Source organism: Myotis davidii, unplaced genomic scaffold (genome assembly GCF_000327345.1).
Source record: "Myotis davidii unplaced genomic scaffold, ASM32734v1 scaffold235, whole genome shotgun sequence".
Lineage (NCBI taxonomy): Eukaryota > Metazoa > Chordata > Mammalia > Chiroptera > Vespertilionidae > Myotis > Myotis davidii.
In genome coordinates this window covers 1,343,965-1,360,666 of record NW_006287462.1, presented here as the reverse complement: position 1 = coordinate 1,360,666, position 16,702 = coordinate 1,343,965, and the positions used below count along the sequence as shown (strand labels likewise).

Below are 16,702 nucleotides of genomic sequence, written 5' to 3'. Positions count from 1 at the left end.
TGAATTGATGTCATTGGTTAGCAAGCTTGTTTGATTTTGGGATTTTTTTAAAATATATTTTATTGATTTTTTACAGAGAGGGAGGGAGAGAGATAGAGAGTTAGAAACATTGCTGTCTCCTGCACATCTCCTACTGGGGATGTGCCCGCAACCCAGGTACATGCCCTTGACCGGAATCAAACCTGGGACCTTTCAGTCCGCAGGCTGACGCTCTATCCACTGAGCCAAACCAGTTTCGGCGGATTTTTTCTTTTTAAGCTATCAGATGTAATCTTAAAAAATTCTGCTGGCACTTAGGAGTGATATTAAATAGAAGTGCCTCTGTGTGAGCACTTAATAAATGTAGTTTTAATTGTATATGCACTGTTGTTAAAGAATTTTAAGATACATGATTTTGAGACAACAAAAACTGACACCTGGTGGTAAGGTGTGTTTGTTTATGAAAGCCGCTGAAACTTTACACCCCCTGCCCTACCAGAGCTCCAGGGAAGGGTTTGTAGAAATCCGTTCGATAACACTGCACAAGCCTTAGAAACTATTCTAAAAAAGCTGCTTAAAGAAATGTTTCCCTTTAGAACCCTAAAAACAAAGTAGGATAAAACCTAGGCTAATACGTTTTTTGTCTGCTTTACCTTTTTTCCTAAAGGAATTCTGAAGGACTTCGTAAAATTAAACTCACGTATAAAAGAGTAGAGGTCAAATGTTATTGCTGCCTAAAGGGATGTTCAGGATTTCTTGCTATAAACTGTGCTAGAGTCAGGTTTGAGTAGTGATTAAGAGCACAAATTGCCTGGGTTTGACTCCCAGTTACTCTTTACTTGTGTGATGTAGGCAAATTATTAAACCTAGCAGTGCCTCTGTGCCTGTATCTGTAAAATGGAAATAATACTATTTCTTATCTGGTTATTTGGAGGATTAAATGAATGAATAGTTGTGTATGGCTTGCAACAGTGCCTAGAACAAAGCACTACGTAAGTGTTTGTTGCTTTTTATTACCAAGATTATTGTGCCAAATAAATTGCTAATTGACTAAGGCTTTAATATATCTGTGTAATAATTCATCATTATTTCAGTTCTAATTTGTGTTGTGTGATGATTGGTGATGTTGCATTTCATACCTTGTCTTTTTTTTTTAACACTTATTAGCTGTTAAAAGATATTTAAGGGAAAGGCATAACTTATATCAGAGAAAATATTTAAAGTATTTTAGCAGCCTCTAATTGTGTGTAGTAGATTAATTTTACATAATTCCAGTGGAATTAGTTACCTGATGTCTAAAAGACTTTTATAAATACATGAGAGAAATATTTAACCGTTGCTCAGAAATGATAATTCTTAAAACTTTAGTATTCACCAATATATTTATTGATTTAAAATTGTACATTAACATTTGGAAGCACATCCTTCTTAAGCTATTTCTTTTAATATTTAGTTGAAATTTTGATTAATTTGTAGGTTTTAGCAAATCAAATTTTCATTAGGTAAAAAGGGGAAAATGGCCCTAACCGGTTTGGCTCAGTGGATAGAGCATCGGCCTGTAGACTGAAGGGTCCCAGGTTCGATTCTGGTCAAGAGCATGTGCCTTGGTGCAGGGCACATCCCCAGTAGGGGGTGTGCAGGAGGCAGCGGATCGATGTTTCTCTCTCATCAGTGTTTCTAACTCTCTATCCCTCTCCCTTCCTCTCTGTAAAAATCAATAAAATATATTTAAAAAAGGGGGGGGGAATAATGTCAAAAAGGATCTAAGTGTAAGTTCTTTAATTAACCAGTTATTAGAATTTGCTATTAAAGTTCACATGCAGAAAATAGCTAATTGAATGTTGACACATTTAATGAGCAAAATAAGTTGTGCATATAAATTTAGTTTTAGAAACATCTTAAATTGACTAACTTGCATTTTAAATAGGAGAGTACCAAATGAATATATTTTTAAGAATGTATTTTTAAAATGTTTAAAATATATTTTAACATTGCATGGAAATTAAATGAACATTTTTTTTTCATGTTTTCTGTAGTGTCTAATTTTTCTTTAATAGCGAGGTAGTTTTATAGAGTTTTTATACGGTCATTTCATGACCTGATCTTTAGTATTTGGAAAAAGAAAAAAACAAGGAAATTAAAGGTAAAGCGTTTTAGTAATGTTTGTTTTCTCTATATGAAATGCAAATTGGAATTTTCCACTGAAAAATATATTTGTTAAATATTTATTAAGCACATTTTATATGCTAGGAACTGTGGCAATTGTTAGTTTTACATTGATAAACAAAACGAATCTTTTCTATATTCACGTATCTAAAGATCTATCATGGGAGATGGATAAAGCAAAATAGACATATAATTATAAATCTGTGAAGTCTGATTCAAGAAATGGAGCCGGAGACCCAGGGGACCTGAAGGATCCATCTGCTGGCAGGGATGGCTACTCAGAGGGAGTGACTTCCAAGCTGAGATCTCACGGATAAGGAGCCAGCCACATAATCATGTCACTCATTCATTCCACAGATTCCTGTTGTTTTTTTTTTGGTGCCCTATTTCTCTCTGGGTTAGTTGCTGGTCATACAGTAGAGAATGAAACGTTCTTGAACTTTGTCCTTGTAACACATAAGGGCTGGTGTTACAAGGAGAAAAGACGTTAAGCACGTAGACAAATATATATTTATAGTGGGAGATTGTATTCAGAGCTATGAGGAAAAAGAGAGGGAATAATTTTGTGATTTGCTCTGAATTGGCTTCTCAGGGGAGGAATGTCTGTGTAGGCGGTATAGGTGAAATTCTGAAAGATAAGGAGTCGTTAGCAAAGGGAATGGAGCGATAGTGGAAGGTTCTAAGGCCTTTATCGCCATAAATGTTGGTTACTTTTATAATAAAACAGATTGTTTTACGTTACTGAGCTTTATTTTGCCACCATTCTCAATGTAAGGCAGGCGGGGCTCAAACAAATCTTGTTTTACAGAATTACTTGGAGTCCTATGGGAAGATGTGTATTTACCTGCCCTTAAGTATGACAGAGATCAGCACGACAGGAATGCGCCGTGATTTTGTTCAATGTATTATTATTGTGTGTTTGCTTAATGTTCTTTCCTTTTTAATTTTAATGCTGTGAATTTGAAGAACTCTTGGGTTGTTGAAAGAAGTGAAAACCTGTTGTATGTTGCAATGTTAAGAAAACCAATTGCAAATCATTAGAAGTTAAGAAACCGAAAGAAGAGGGAATAAGATAGAAAGAGGGCTGGGTAGTTAGGTGTAGGTCTATGATCGTAAGGTCTTTACATGTTCTTATTTTGTCATAATTCAGTGCTTATCTGTGAAAATGTTGTCTGCACTGATGAAATTTGAAACTTTTCTCCATTTGATCCGATTTTCTCTAATTTTATTTTAAGCAGAATAAATTGGTTAAGGATGAGTGTGGGAGGCTTGCTGCATAATAGATGTGTGGTACTCAGGGAAAAGCCCGGAAGGAAAATTCTCTACACATTCTGAGGGGTTTTTTTCTATCTTCAAATCTCCTGAAAACCACAGAAAGCCATGCCAATTCCTTATCTTAAACATGCCAGAACAGTGCAAAAGAAAAAGATAGACAGTGGTTTTTCTCTCTTTGTGTAGGTGACTTTTTTTCCAAAAGTTAGTTTTCATATCTGTGTTAAAGGCTACAAGTATCTGGATTGTGTCAGTCCACACTGAGAGGTCACGTAGAAAGTAGGATCTTCAAAACCTTTAGGATTGTCTGTCTTCAGGAAGGGAGACTAAAACGAGACAGAACAGAAAAAAGACCACGCAGAAATCGTTTTTCACTTTTCCCTTGTAGCCAGAAAAAGTTTTTTTCTCTTTTAAGCTTAACTTGGAAACCCGTGATTCCGTTATTTTGCTTTGTTTCTCATCTTAGTATCCGTTTTAAATGGCATTTGCCTTTCATATGATTCTTTCCCAAAACATGTTCATGAATTTCGGATGATTGTAAATGATTCTCTATGTGGACAGGGCTTTTTCAGCTTATTAGATCATAATTAAATAGTTTATATAAACCAAATTGACAAAGCTTTATTATTTTAGCAAAATATTATTCATTCTCTAAAGCAGAAAAGGAGGTAAAAGAAATGTTTTAAGCTTAATGAGGGATGAGAAGTTCCGTTATCTTTATGAAGGGGGACGGGTATGCTGATAGGGTGTCTGACAGTGCTCTGTTTTGCACTCAACCTTACAAATGTGGGTGACAACACTGTTAACAGTGTTTTAGACTCCTATATGTGATTAGAAAGTGCCATCACACGTATTTTTCTCTTTGTGTACAATTGCCAAACCGTGCATTGTTGTAGCCTGTTGTTTTCTGCACTGTTCAACCGCAAGTGGGAATGTACTCAATGCAGTCACATTACAAACATATTTAAAATTCCAGTTCATGGTACTTAAATGTAAAATAACAATTTCATATGTTTTACAGAAAACGCATGTTTCAGAAGAGATGGGTGAAATTTGATGGCTTTAGCATTTCTTATTACAATAACGAGAAGGTAAGTACATTTTTAGTTTTTAAAGATTGCTTTATGCATCCTAAGTGTACTTCAGTAAACTAAGCAATCAACCTTTTGGTTTTTTTGAGGACATGAGTTGGATTATCGCATGAAAAGAATTATAATAGGGTAAAACACTCTTCATAATTTAACTTTTTCTTGAAACATCAAATTGAAATAAAAAAAAACACACACACTTTAGATATCTAACAGTTATTTATGGAGTATCTTGTATAGCCTATAGAAATTGCTACAAGCGATATACAGATGGACAAGGAAATGCCTTTATCCTAGAGAGCAGTAAGCAGTGTTTGCAAAATTACATCACGGTAGGGGATGGCAAAGCAAGGAGAGTTACTCCGAAAGGGCTTGTGGAAGAAACAAAGAAGGTTTCTTGCATGGGATTTCGTTTGCTATTTGTCTTAAAAAAAGAATGTTTGTACTTGGAGAAACTAGAGAAATGTTCGTGTAAAAAGAAACTAGTGGGAACAGGACTGATAGCAGAGAGAATAGTGAGATGCTCAGATGGGAAATCCATTCTACTATGGATGTAGTTTTCTCCAAATGGGGATAGTGTTTGTTAAGGAAACTTGTGGGAGATGGAACTGAGAAGGATGTTTGGAGTTATAACTCACTGAAAAACCTTGATAATTATGTTACAACTAGAGGCCTGGTGCACAAATTCATGCACAGGTGGGGTCTGGCTGGCCTGCTCTGATGGGGGCCCATCGGGCCGGGCTGATGGGAGGGAGGGGCCGTTGGCAGTTGGCTGGCTGTCCCCATCCCTGATCAGGGTGTTGGAGGCCGATTGGGGGCTGGAGCAGGGGTCAATCGGGGCCCAGATCAGGCTGGTTGGATGTTGCAGTGCTTGTCATAGCCACTGGTCGTTCTGCCGTCTGGTCACTGGGCTTTTATATATGTAAATATTTGCACAAATGCATAGTTAGATAAAACAAAAATTAAAGATGCTAACAGTTGTCAGATCTAAATGGAGGATACATGGGTATTCATTGTACTAATCCTTCAACTTCTTTGTGTTTAAAAATTAATTTCCTTAATCAAAGGTTGGAGCCTAATAAGTATACCATATTTCAGTTAAATGAAATCAGACAATTTTATAGCCTTAACTATATACATTATTTTAACATACTCATTTAACACTTATCCACATTCTCTTATTTATAATCTAACATTATTTTTCCATTATTTAGAGATTTCCACCATCTAATATTGGTGATATTTGTGGCTTGAATAGAGATTTATATTCCCTTTCATATATTGGTTCTTCAGTGCTGCAGGGCAGAAGAGAATATGGTTTTAGACATAAGATAACTCAGGGCATAGTATAACACTAAGAATGATAGAGGGCAACCCACTTGAGTCTTCTCCCTGCAGCAGGGAGCTTTTCTGTAATAAAACTTTGTTTTTGCTTAAAAAAAAGAATAATAGTCTAGAGAAGTGCTAATTGCTGGATTTCACTTTACAGTGGTCCAGATAAAGCATCAAATAGGTTTCAATACACCTCTTGGAAATTTGCAAGATAGTGAGATGAGTATTTTTTAATAGCTGGTTTTCTGCTTTAACTATGGTTTTTAGTTTATTTTTGTATTTGATTTTTTATTATTTTTTAAAATATGTTTTTATTTATTTTTAGAGAGAGAGGAAGGAAGAGGGATAAAGAGATAGAAACATAGATGAGAGAGGAACATCATTGATTGGCTACCTCCTGCATACCCCCTACTGGGAATGGAGCCTGCGACCTGGGCATGTGCCCTGATCAGAAATTGAACCTGTGACCTCTTGGTTCCTGGGTCGATGCTCAACCCCTGAGCCACACCTGCAGGGCAATTTGTGTATTTGAATGTTGAGACAGTTTATTTGCCTGGGGAGGTACAATGTGGTCTCTGTATCTGATGGAATATGACCCCTAGTGTTCTTCAGTACCTGTGCCCTTCTCTGGTCTCATTGGAATGAGGAGGAAAACTATTCAGGAATGAAACAGGCTTCCATGCAATGAAGCTCTGTTGGTGGTGGTATCATTATGGCCATTTCGGGGAGAGACTTTCTAGTATCTGTGTCCAATTGGACTCCCTCTGTCCTTTTGAAAGCTCATTTCCAGTGCAGTGAGGGGATGAATACTTATCACATTTTTAAATATTGATGCAATAAAATTGATGCAACTTCGGTTTAAAATTGAGGTCAAAAGTTCACCTTAAGCCCTAGCTGGTTTGACTCAGTGGATAAAGCGTTGGCCTATGGACTGAAAGGGTCCCAGGTTCGATTTCAGTCAAGGGCACATGCATGGGTTGCCGGCTCAATCCCTGGTCGGGGGTGTGCTGGAGGCAGCCATCGATGATTCTCTCTCATCATTGATGTTTCTCTCTCTCTCTCTCTCTCCCTCTCTCTCCCTTCCTCTCTTAAATCACTAAAAATATATTCTTAAAAAGTTCACTTTAAAATGAATTATTATAAATCCTTCAGCTTAACATCAAATTTTTAAAAATTCAAATTGTTGTTTTCTGTGATATTTTCCCCCTTTACTATTCAGATGATTTGGTTTATCTTGGCGAAAAACACAACACTGGGATGGGTGTTTCTAAAAGGAGACATTTTCTTTCCCTCTTTTTTTTTATTGTTTTTAATATATATATTAAAAACATATATGATTTTTTTCTTTATTGATTAAGGTATTACATATGTGTCCTTTCCCACCATTGCCTTCAGAAAGTGAGAGGGAGAGAGAGATAGAAACACATCAATGATGAGAGAATTATTGATCGACTGCCTCCTGCATGCCCCCTACTGGGGATTGAGCCCACAACCTGGGCATGTGCCCTGACCAGGAATTGAACCATGACCTTGTTTATAGGTCATTGCTCAGCCACTGAGCAACACCAGCCAGGCAGGAGACACAGTTTTTGTTGTGACCTTTCAGGCAGAAGAGAAGAACTGGGAAGAGGGTATTTCAGGACCAGGGAGCAGAAGGCATAGATGCAGTCTTAGCTACCATGTCAGTAGGTGTGCAGTTTTAGTGGTCATGTGCACTGAGTAGGTGCATCTTTCAATGTTTACATGTGCACTTGGGGAGCATGTATTGGGCTTTTAGGAGGCAGTGCACAGAGTTGCCTGTTTCCCTGGTTTCCTTCCACTTTTCTCAGCACTGCTCAATCATGTCTCCGCAAGGACTTTTCATTGTGTTACTGAAAATGGCACCATCCCCATGGCCTTGATATCTTATCACCTGCCAAGAAATGGAGCTCACCCCCATTCTCACTCAGCTGTGGGCAGAATTGCCCTGTGGTTGTTTCATTGTCTGAAAGTGGTAGATAAATGACAAACTTGACATAGATATCTATGTGTTACAGGCTCCAGGGATGCTTTAAAATTTCTTCTTCTAAAGAAAATTTCACACTCTGAAAAACATAGTCATTTTGAGCCTGTTGTCACTGAGTTGTTATTTCTAAATTGTCTTTGGTCTTTAGTGTGTGTTGTTTGAAGAGAAACATAAATGCAACTCCACAATGTTAAAAATTATGAGATTTATCTTGTAATCATCCCCTGACAGATTATAAATGAGCCATTAGAGGAACTACAACTTGCTGAGGTTAAAGTGACACTGTATTTAGCATGTTAAGTACATTTTGATCATTTCTGGATAATTGTTTTTCTATTACTCTTCTATAAATACTTTTAGATATAATTTCATTATTACAGGCATGTAGGTCAGTTGTTACTTTTTTAATGACTTTTTTTTTTAATCTCTTTAAAGAGATCTAGAGGAAGGGGGGAAAAAATCTCCTTTTTAAAATTCCTGTTTCTTTTTCTATAATGCTACTTGATTTTTTTCTATTGAAAAAATGAGTTAATGGTAATATTTTATTCAGTATTTCACTGGAAATATACCTTTATAAGCTCCTCTCCCTAATTCTTAGGCAAACTGAAATTCCAGAATGGATCACCTAAAGGGTATAAGGTATAAATGTTTTGGACCTTCTCGATTTTTGACTGTTTAGTCTCAACCACTTACAGCCAAGAAGGGTCCTCACACTGTCCCCAGGGGTGCTGTGCCCTTTCCCGGGTCTTAGGTTGCCTCACAATAGGGAGACATCCCCCGACTAGGGAGTCATTCCTAGAGCACTTGGTGATCTAGTATTGCCTAGTATTGCCATTGTAACCCACAGTTACTGGCTTTCCTTTGTTAAAGCCAGTCATTTCATTTATTTCTTGTCAGTGAACCTTTTCAGTAGTGTCTGGACCCACTGGGGGAACCTGGAGCATGTTTTTCCTACGTTTTCATCTCCATGTTTTTGCTCTTTCCTCTCAATTTTCCTGTCCATTGCCATCCATGAAAACCCTGTACAAACTTCTAGACCCACCTTTTTACCCTCCTCTGTGAATCTTTTTCCAACTGCAATAAATGAACAAGATGCAAGGAAGGTTAGGGGGAAGACAAGCTGGACGGGAGGAGGCAGATCGGAGGATGTGCAGTTAAGTCAAGCGCTCATTTACCAGGTGTGGGCTGTATAGGCCAGTGGAGGGATTCAGAGAAGGGCTTCAGAAACATATTAAACATGAGCTGTCAGAGTTTGGTATAACTGTGATGGATTGGACGTAGAATTTATTCATTCAGAAAATATTTATACAAAACTGATATGTGAAAGGTGGTGAGGAAAAATGACGTGTGACCCACAGTCTATTTGGGGAGACTGTATTAACCAAATGATCACACCGTAAATACCAAAATCATCATTTAAATTATATTTAGTAGTTGTTATAAAGGAAAGATACAGGTTGCTATTAGCTTAAATCAGGGTTACCTGCCTGGGTGAGGACGAAGAACTGAGAGAGGAGGCTGGTCAGAAAGGCTTTCTGCAGGAGCATGTAATATGCTGAAATGCAAAAAGTCATAGGGGCATCTTTAGTGAAGTTGGGTATGAAAAACATTCCTCAAGAAATAAGTCAGACAGAAAAAGTTAAGAACCGTATAATTTCACTGAGGTGACATATAAAACTGAAAGCAACAAATGAACAAATAAGACAAAAGCTCACAGAGAGAGCAGCGTGGTGGTTATCAGAGAGAGTGGGCGGGTGGGCGGGGTAGTACGGAGTGTAAAGGGTGTCAAATATATGGAGATGGTAGAAGGTTTGACTTTGGCTGGTGGGCACACAATGCAGTATACAAATGATGTATCATAGAACTGTGTACTTGAAACCTATATAATTTCATTAACCCAATAAATTTAATTTTAAAAATATTTAAAAACAATTCCTTGAAGAGGAAACAGAGTATGCAAAAGGTATGTTTAAGGGACAGCAGGAAGGTCACTGTGACTGGAAAGAGTCAAAAGAGACATGGAGAAGTAGGGAACAAGTTGACACTGTAGCTGAAGGGGGAGTCCCAAGTTATGGGGGTCGAAAGGTCAGCACAGGTCAAAGACTCTTCTGTTGAAGACTGATCGACTAGAAGAGTAATATTTTAATGGACAGATATAGAGGCACGGTATATTTGAGGAGATAATTGAGTTTGAAAGTTACATTGTTGATGACTAGAAATATGGGAGTGAAGTTCACTGAAATGGATAAGGAAGGAAGGAGCAGATTTTGGAATTCTCTGCATGGAATTGGTTAGTTGAAATAGCAAGAACAGAAAATAGTAAAAGGAAAATAACAAGGAGAAGATACTTCGTAATTACGTATTTTTTGATATCCCTCTTCTTTTTTTTTTTGAGAAGTTGCCCACTCATCTTTCTAAATCACACCAATGCTCTATCCACTGAGCCAAACCGGTCAGGGCTCACATTCAGTTTTTAAAAAATGGTTTTATTGATTTTTAGAGAGAGAGGAAGGGAGAGGGATAAAGAGATAGAAACATTGATGAGAGAGGAACATCGATTGGCTGCCTCCTGCATGGCCCCTACTGGAGATGTGCCTGCAGCCTGGGCATATGCTCTGACCTAGAATCACATCCACTGAGCCAAACCGGTCAGGGCTCACATTCAGTTTTTAAAAAATGGTTTTATTGATTTTTAGAGAGAGAGGAAGGGAGAGGGATAAAGAGATAGAAACATTGATGAGAGAGGAACTTCATCGATTGGCTGCCTCCTGCATGGCCCCTACTGGAGATTGTGCCTGCAGCCTGGGCATATGCTCTGACCTAGAATCACTCTCTTGGTTCATGGGTTGGTGCTCAGCCACTGAGCCACACCAGCTGGGCTCACATTCAGTTTTGGTAGGATTTTGATGGATCCATAAAGAGGTGGGAGATTGGAACAGAGGCTCTGGAAGAGAAGAAACTCTCAAAGAACTAAGGAAATACCACGGTAGTACAATATATCCTCTCAACTAGCAGAGGATAAACCTCCCAGCGGACTGCCGTGTTGTTGATAGTGACTGTCCCTTACCTGAATGCCCCTTACTGTCTGCTAGTAGCGCAGTTTACCCCTCGGAGAATATGAACTTGTCTTTGGTTCTCTGCGTGGAATGGTTGAGTACATTATTCGCGTAGACTTTTCTTTCCAGCACAGGGCCCATTAAACATTGTACCCTTAGTAAGCAGCTGAGTTTGTGTGGTGGTCATTATGCCAAATGGTTTAGGAGGGTCCCGGTAAAAGAAGACAGAGTTACCAAGAGTCTTAAGAATGACCCTCTTGAGCAAAATTATGATCTGTATATATCGATTGCAAACAGCCACATCCACATTTTTGCCTTCTTTTGTCATTGGGGGAATAAAAGTGAAGTGATGCAGTCATGAGATTAAGATCATCATCATCAGAGCATTGAGTAATATGAATAATTGATGTAATCCAACAGTCTTGTTTCTTAGATATATTGTTGTTCATAATATGTAAGAGCAGTCATTTTGAAATGGTTCAGTTACAGTACCTGTTATGGCCAGCAGATGCCTGCAAACACCATAAAATCATTTTGAGCATACTGTTTTAAAGACCAAACTGCTGTTTTTTGGAGCTATACATATATAAATATTGCTGATCTAGTATAATTGTTTATATTTCATTCTTTGCCTTTTAATTCCAGATGTAGAGACTAAAGACATTTTACTTAAAAGGAACATTTAATATTTTCTTTTCTGGGAGTATTAAGTGTGTATTAGGATATCTACTATTTGTTTGTCATTTAAAAAATTGAGATGAAACCGTGAAAGAGACGCACTTGTAAATGTTGTGCCATTCTTCCCCCCCCCCAATAAGATCAAAAGAATTTTAATGTCTTCTTTTGTGTATCTTTTTCTCTAACCAATATAGGAGAAGTATTCAAAAGGAATAATTCCCCTTTCTGCTATATCTACAGTACGAGTTCAAGGAGACAACAAATTTGAGGTTGTTACAACACAAAGAACTTTTGTTTTTAGAGTAGAAAAAGAAGGTAAGATTATTTCTTTGTTCCTATGAAAACACTCGCAGATCTTCAAGAAATCTTTAAATATGTTACTTTTAAATAATTTACATTTTATGTTAATTTTTTAAATGCCATAAGCAAGCTGACAAGTATTTATTCACTATTCTCACATGCAGCTAATACTTAGTGGGGGTCTACTAAGGGTCAACAAGGACTCTTCTAAATTCTGAGTATACAGCAATGAAAAAAAGTAGACAAACATCTCTGCTTTTATGGGTAATAATGCAAAATAGTTATTTAATATGCAAAAATCCGTTTTTCTAGCCATTCCAAGGTTGGTTTTACAGCAGGCTTTAACTGAATGCACAGGCACAGTAGTCATTCTAACATAGATTTTGCAGCATCTTTTCTTTTTCTTGACTATTTTCACCTGCATCAGCTGCTACAGGTCACTTGATGGTGAAAATTGATGTAAAGGTGGTTTAGGGATATCTAAACCTTTAAACCTTCTCTGACTTTTTGGGTGGGAGTGAGGGAGCTAGAGCCAGGGGAGTTAAAATTTTCTGTTGTGTGTTTTGATTGACTGCCAATAGCATCATTACTATAAACACCACTACTTTTAAATAATATAGGTAAGGTTCTATTCATTAATTAAATAGGACTTTAACTTATTTTAAAGCCCACTTTTAGGATAGATTACATACAACTCAACCAGATTTTTAAAAGTACTTTTACTTGTTGGTGCTTAATTTGAATAATGGGTGATATGGAAAACTTACTCATTTTCACAATAGTTTCATGATATATGTAGGTATTACAATTATCATTCCATTTTACACATATGAGCATTCACTTTTTATAAACTACAACAATATTAACTGTTAGGAGCAATATTTATGTATTTTTAAACTGCTAGATTCCTAGAACATACGCTTGGGCATGGCGCATAGAAAACATTCCATAAATATTATTTATTTCTAGAAAGCTTCCTATATTGCTTGGGATAATCAGTAAATGAGTAAGTCCCAGCTGCTGTTTATACTGGAGCTGCTTTTGTCAAACGGTGACTCACTCACCACTTGAGAGAGTAACTTAGTGGTTTCTAATGATATATATAAAAAAATACCAAACAAACATAAAAAAGAATAAGAAATACCAAAGTACATCGCTTCTGGTACGTCTAAATAATTTATTGTGAAACATACCGATGCATATATTGCACCCATGTCATGTAAAAGTGTTTCTTATTTGTTATTAGACAAATGTTGAGCGCGTTAGCCTAGTGCAGGGGTTAACCCAACATGCCCAGGTGCCTAAGTGTGGCTCAAGGCTTGCTTTCCTACACACAATCTAGTTAGATCCCAACCACCATCATTCCCTGACATCTCATCTTGCAGCTGTTTGTGCCTCAGTGGCAGTGTTGAGCTGTGGCAGCCCAGCCTGTATGGTTAGGAGAGCTTGAGATATTTACTGCCGGCCCCTTTACAGAAAGAAAGCTCGCCGACCCCTGTCCTGACCTGGAGCACTTTTCATAGACCTGCTGCTTATGTGAGAAGCTACTTTTTGTGGTTCATTGCCTAAAATTCAGAAAGTTATCCACAGTTGTGATACTCGAGATGGAAGTTGTCTCTGAAATCATAGTTTTCTCTTAGGCTATTTCTTCAAACACATGGCGTTGCTACTCTTGACTGGCTCTCATGGTGCTCTTTCCTTCTGCTTTGGTTTCCACGGCCCCGAAGGTGACTGCCTGTGTCTTTGAGGTGCTTGTCACCTTCCCCTTGGCCTGTCAGAGTGAATTCCACATATGCCACGCGGCCTGCATTTTAAGAGAGACGTACCAAGTAAAGTTTCCAAACTGTTCAGCCACCTTTACTTGCCGCAGTTAAAAGTTAAACAGACACATTTTCTTAAAGTGGAATTTGTCAGCCCACACATTTAAACGTTACGTGTTTATAGTTGACCCTTGAATCCATCTGTGATATCTTGTGCATCTTTGTGATACGAACTTAGTATAAGAATTTCATTAACTTTGATATAAATTATTTGTTAAATAAGTTTTAGGTCTTTAATTTTTGAAAGCGTGAAAATATTGCTTTAGTGAAAATTCTATTCACATAGAATTACTGAAGGTAATTTTTAAGTTATTTTCATTGGAAGTCATTTTTACAAAGTAACAAGTCACATTTTTAAAGATAAGTGGATGTAGCCGGTCACACCACCTTTACTTGCCGCAGTTAAAAGTTAAACAGACACATTTTCTTAAAGTGGAATTTGTCAGCCCACACATTTAAACGTTACGTGTTTATAGTTGACCCTTGAATCCATCTGTGATATCTAGTGCATCTTTGTGATACGAACTTAGTATAAGAATTTCATTAACTTTGATATAAATTATTTGTTAAATAAGTTTTAGGTCTTTAATTTTTGAAAGCGTGAAAATATTGCTTTAGTGAAAATTCTATTCACATAGAATTACTGAAGGTAATTTTTAAGTTATTTTCATTGGAAGTCATTTTTACAGAGTAACAAGTCACATTTTTAACGATAAGTGGATATAGCCGCGATGTTTCTAGCTCTCTGTCCCTCTCCCTTCCTCTCTGTAGAAAATCAATAAAATATATTTAAAAAATAAAATTAAAAGAAAGATAAGTGGATGTAGAGATGTGTGTGTGTGTGTGTGTGTGTGTGTGTGTGTGTACGTACATATACATAAATGCTATATATGTGTCCATATCTTTAGTATGGAACTTTCAACAGGATACTAAATGTGTTTTATTAAGTGCTTTTTTTCTTTCCATGTATACAAATGATTACTTTTTATTTTGTGGGAACTGAGAAATCAATCCAATGAAATATGGTTTATGAAATATTTGACTTAATGAATTTTAAGCCAAATTAAACTTTGCTTCAATCTATTCATCATACAAGACCAACATTTGGAACAGAAAGAAGAAATGGTTTCCTATTCTAACAGAGCTGAATTCTTTATTTTGGGCAGGAAGGTTCTGAGTGACCTACATATAGCAGCTCCCCGTCTCCCCTGAAACCAGTGTCACTCCTTCCAAACTGCGGCGTAGCCCCCTGCTGAGACAGGGTTACAATTTGGCATCCTTTCCCCACACATTTTCAAAGGCTCAATTCCCCCCGGTTGCCTAGTGCCATACTGTCATTCTCTTAGTTGAAATAATAACATTTTAAAAATGCTCTTTCTCACATAGAAAATGTAGTCTGATTGTTTTTGTCCTCAAACAGAGCCATGGGCACTGGTCATAGAAGCTAATGATCTCTTCATTTAGTCTGTATCCCCTTGGCCCTGTGGACACATGCAGATGTGTTACTGCACACATTCAAACAGCAGGTGATGTGTGAGTGCGCAGTTCTCAGCGTTAAAGGGGGGGCTTAAGAATTCTTCGGGGTCCTTCCCCTTCCAGGCCACTTGTAGCACTGGCTCTCAGATGCAGGTCCCGTGTTCCTATCCATCTTTGCCCGTTCTGGACTCCTGGGAGACAGGAAGTGTCATTCTCCCAGCCATGTTTCCAGAGTCTAGAAATCTAGACTACGCCACACAGCCCTCCAGTGGCCACTGCAATACCGCAAGGCTCCCCCCTACCCGAACCGCCCCCACCACCACTGTCCTTTTCTTTTTAAAGAACACTTGGGCTAAAAAAACATAAATCCCCCTTCGTTGTTTTGGGCAAGCAGACTTACCTGTTTTGAAATCGCCAATGTTTCAGAAGCAAGGCATGGAACATTTACTCCCTGGAGGGAGAGCTGGGCGATTAACAGTTCTCTGTTGCATCCTTTGATAGGCTTCTCATGATATAGCCAGCCACACACTGTGAGTCATTGTCCTACCTTTTTCTCTCTCATATATCACATCCAGTCCATCAGCAGATCTTATCAGTTTGAGTTTGGAAATAGGTCTGTATGCAGGCCAGTTCTCAACACCTCCCCCACTTCCACTCTAGTACAAGCCACCACGTGTGTCTGGATCATTGTATTAACCGCCCTGGATCGACGACAGTCATATGTTCACTGCAGCTGTCGGAGCAATCACTCAACAGGAAAGTCAGGTCATTGCAGTCCACTCCCGGTGGTCTGTGTCTTTCCATCTCACTGAGAGTAAAGCCGTTAGGATGCCCAAAAGCCCATGTGGGTGGCCCTGGTCCCTCTGTCCTTATCTCCTGTGCTCTCTTTAACTTGCCAAACCTGCTGTTGCCTTGGGGTCTTACACTTGCTGCTTTTATTTTTTTTAAATTCCAGAGTGCTCCTCCTGCAGCCATCCTCCTGACGTGGTCTGTTATTCCCACTTCCTTTAGGCTTTTGCTCCACCATCACCTTCCTAGGCTTTTTCTATTAGTCTATACAAAATAGCACTTCCCTGTATCCCTCATCTCATTCTTTATTTTATCCTGTTGCACTCCGCACTGTGTAACAGACTTTTCTATATTTTATCGCCTTCCTTTTGCACAGTGTGTGAACTCCAGCAGAGTAAGGCCATGATCTGTCTTGTTCCGTCTTCCATTCCTGGTGTGCAGAATAGGTCTTGGACTGTGGTGGGCACTCAGTAAATATTTGTATGAATGGTAGGTTATTGACTTCAAGAACAAGCCCTGTGTGCAATACTTCCTTCCCTAAAATTGATCATGGGCTACTTTGAGGGAGTTTTAAAAAATGTTGATTATCATACCAGATTATATCAAAAGTGAGGGTCCATTTAAACTTGGTTAGATCCCGTTATTAATCTGTCGCACAGCCCTTGCATAGTAATAACCTAGTGCAGTGGTTGGCAAACTGCGGCTCGCGAGGCACATGCGGGTTTTTGGCCCCTTGAGGGT

General features: G+C 38.2%; 1 protein-coding gene across 1 annotated transcript in view; it reads left to right on the top strand.

Annotated features, from left to right (window-relative positions):
- ARAP2 (ArfGAP with RhoGAP domain, ankyrin repeat and PH domain 2) overlaps positions 1 to 16,702 on the top strand; it is a 159,180-nt gene that overhangs the window by 40,552 nt on the left and 101,926 nt on the right. Inside the window, exons 7-8 of the mRNA XM_006759331.2 lie at positions 4,439 to 4,508; positions 11,771 to 11,891. Coding sequence (XP_006759394.1) covers positions 4,439 to 4,508; positions 11,771 to 11,891 — 191 coding nt within the window. The remainder of the gene's footprint in view (positions 1 to 4,438; positions 4,509 to 11,770; positions 11,892 to 16,702) is intronic.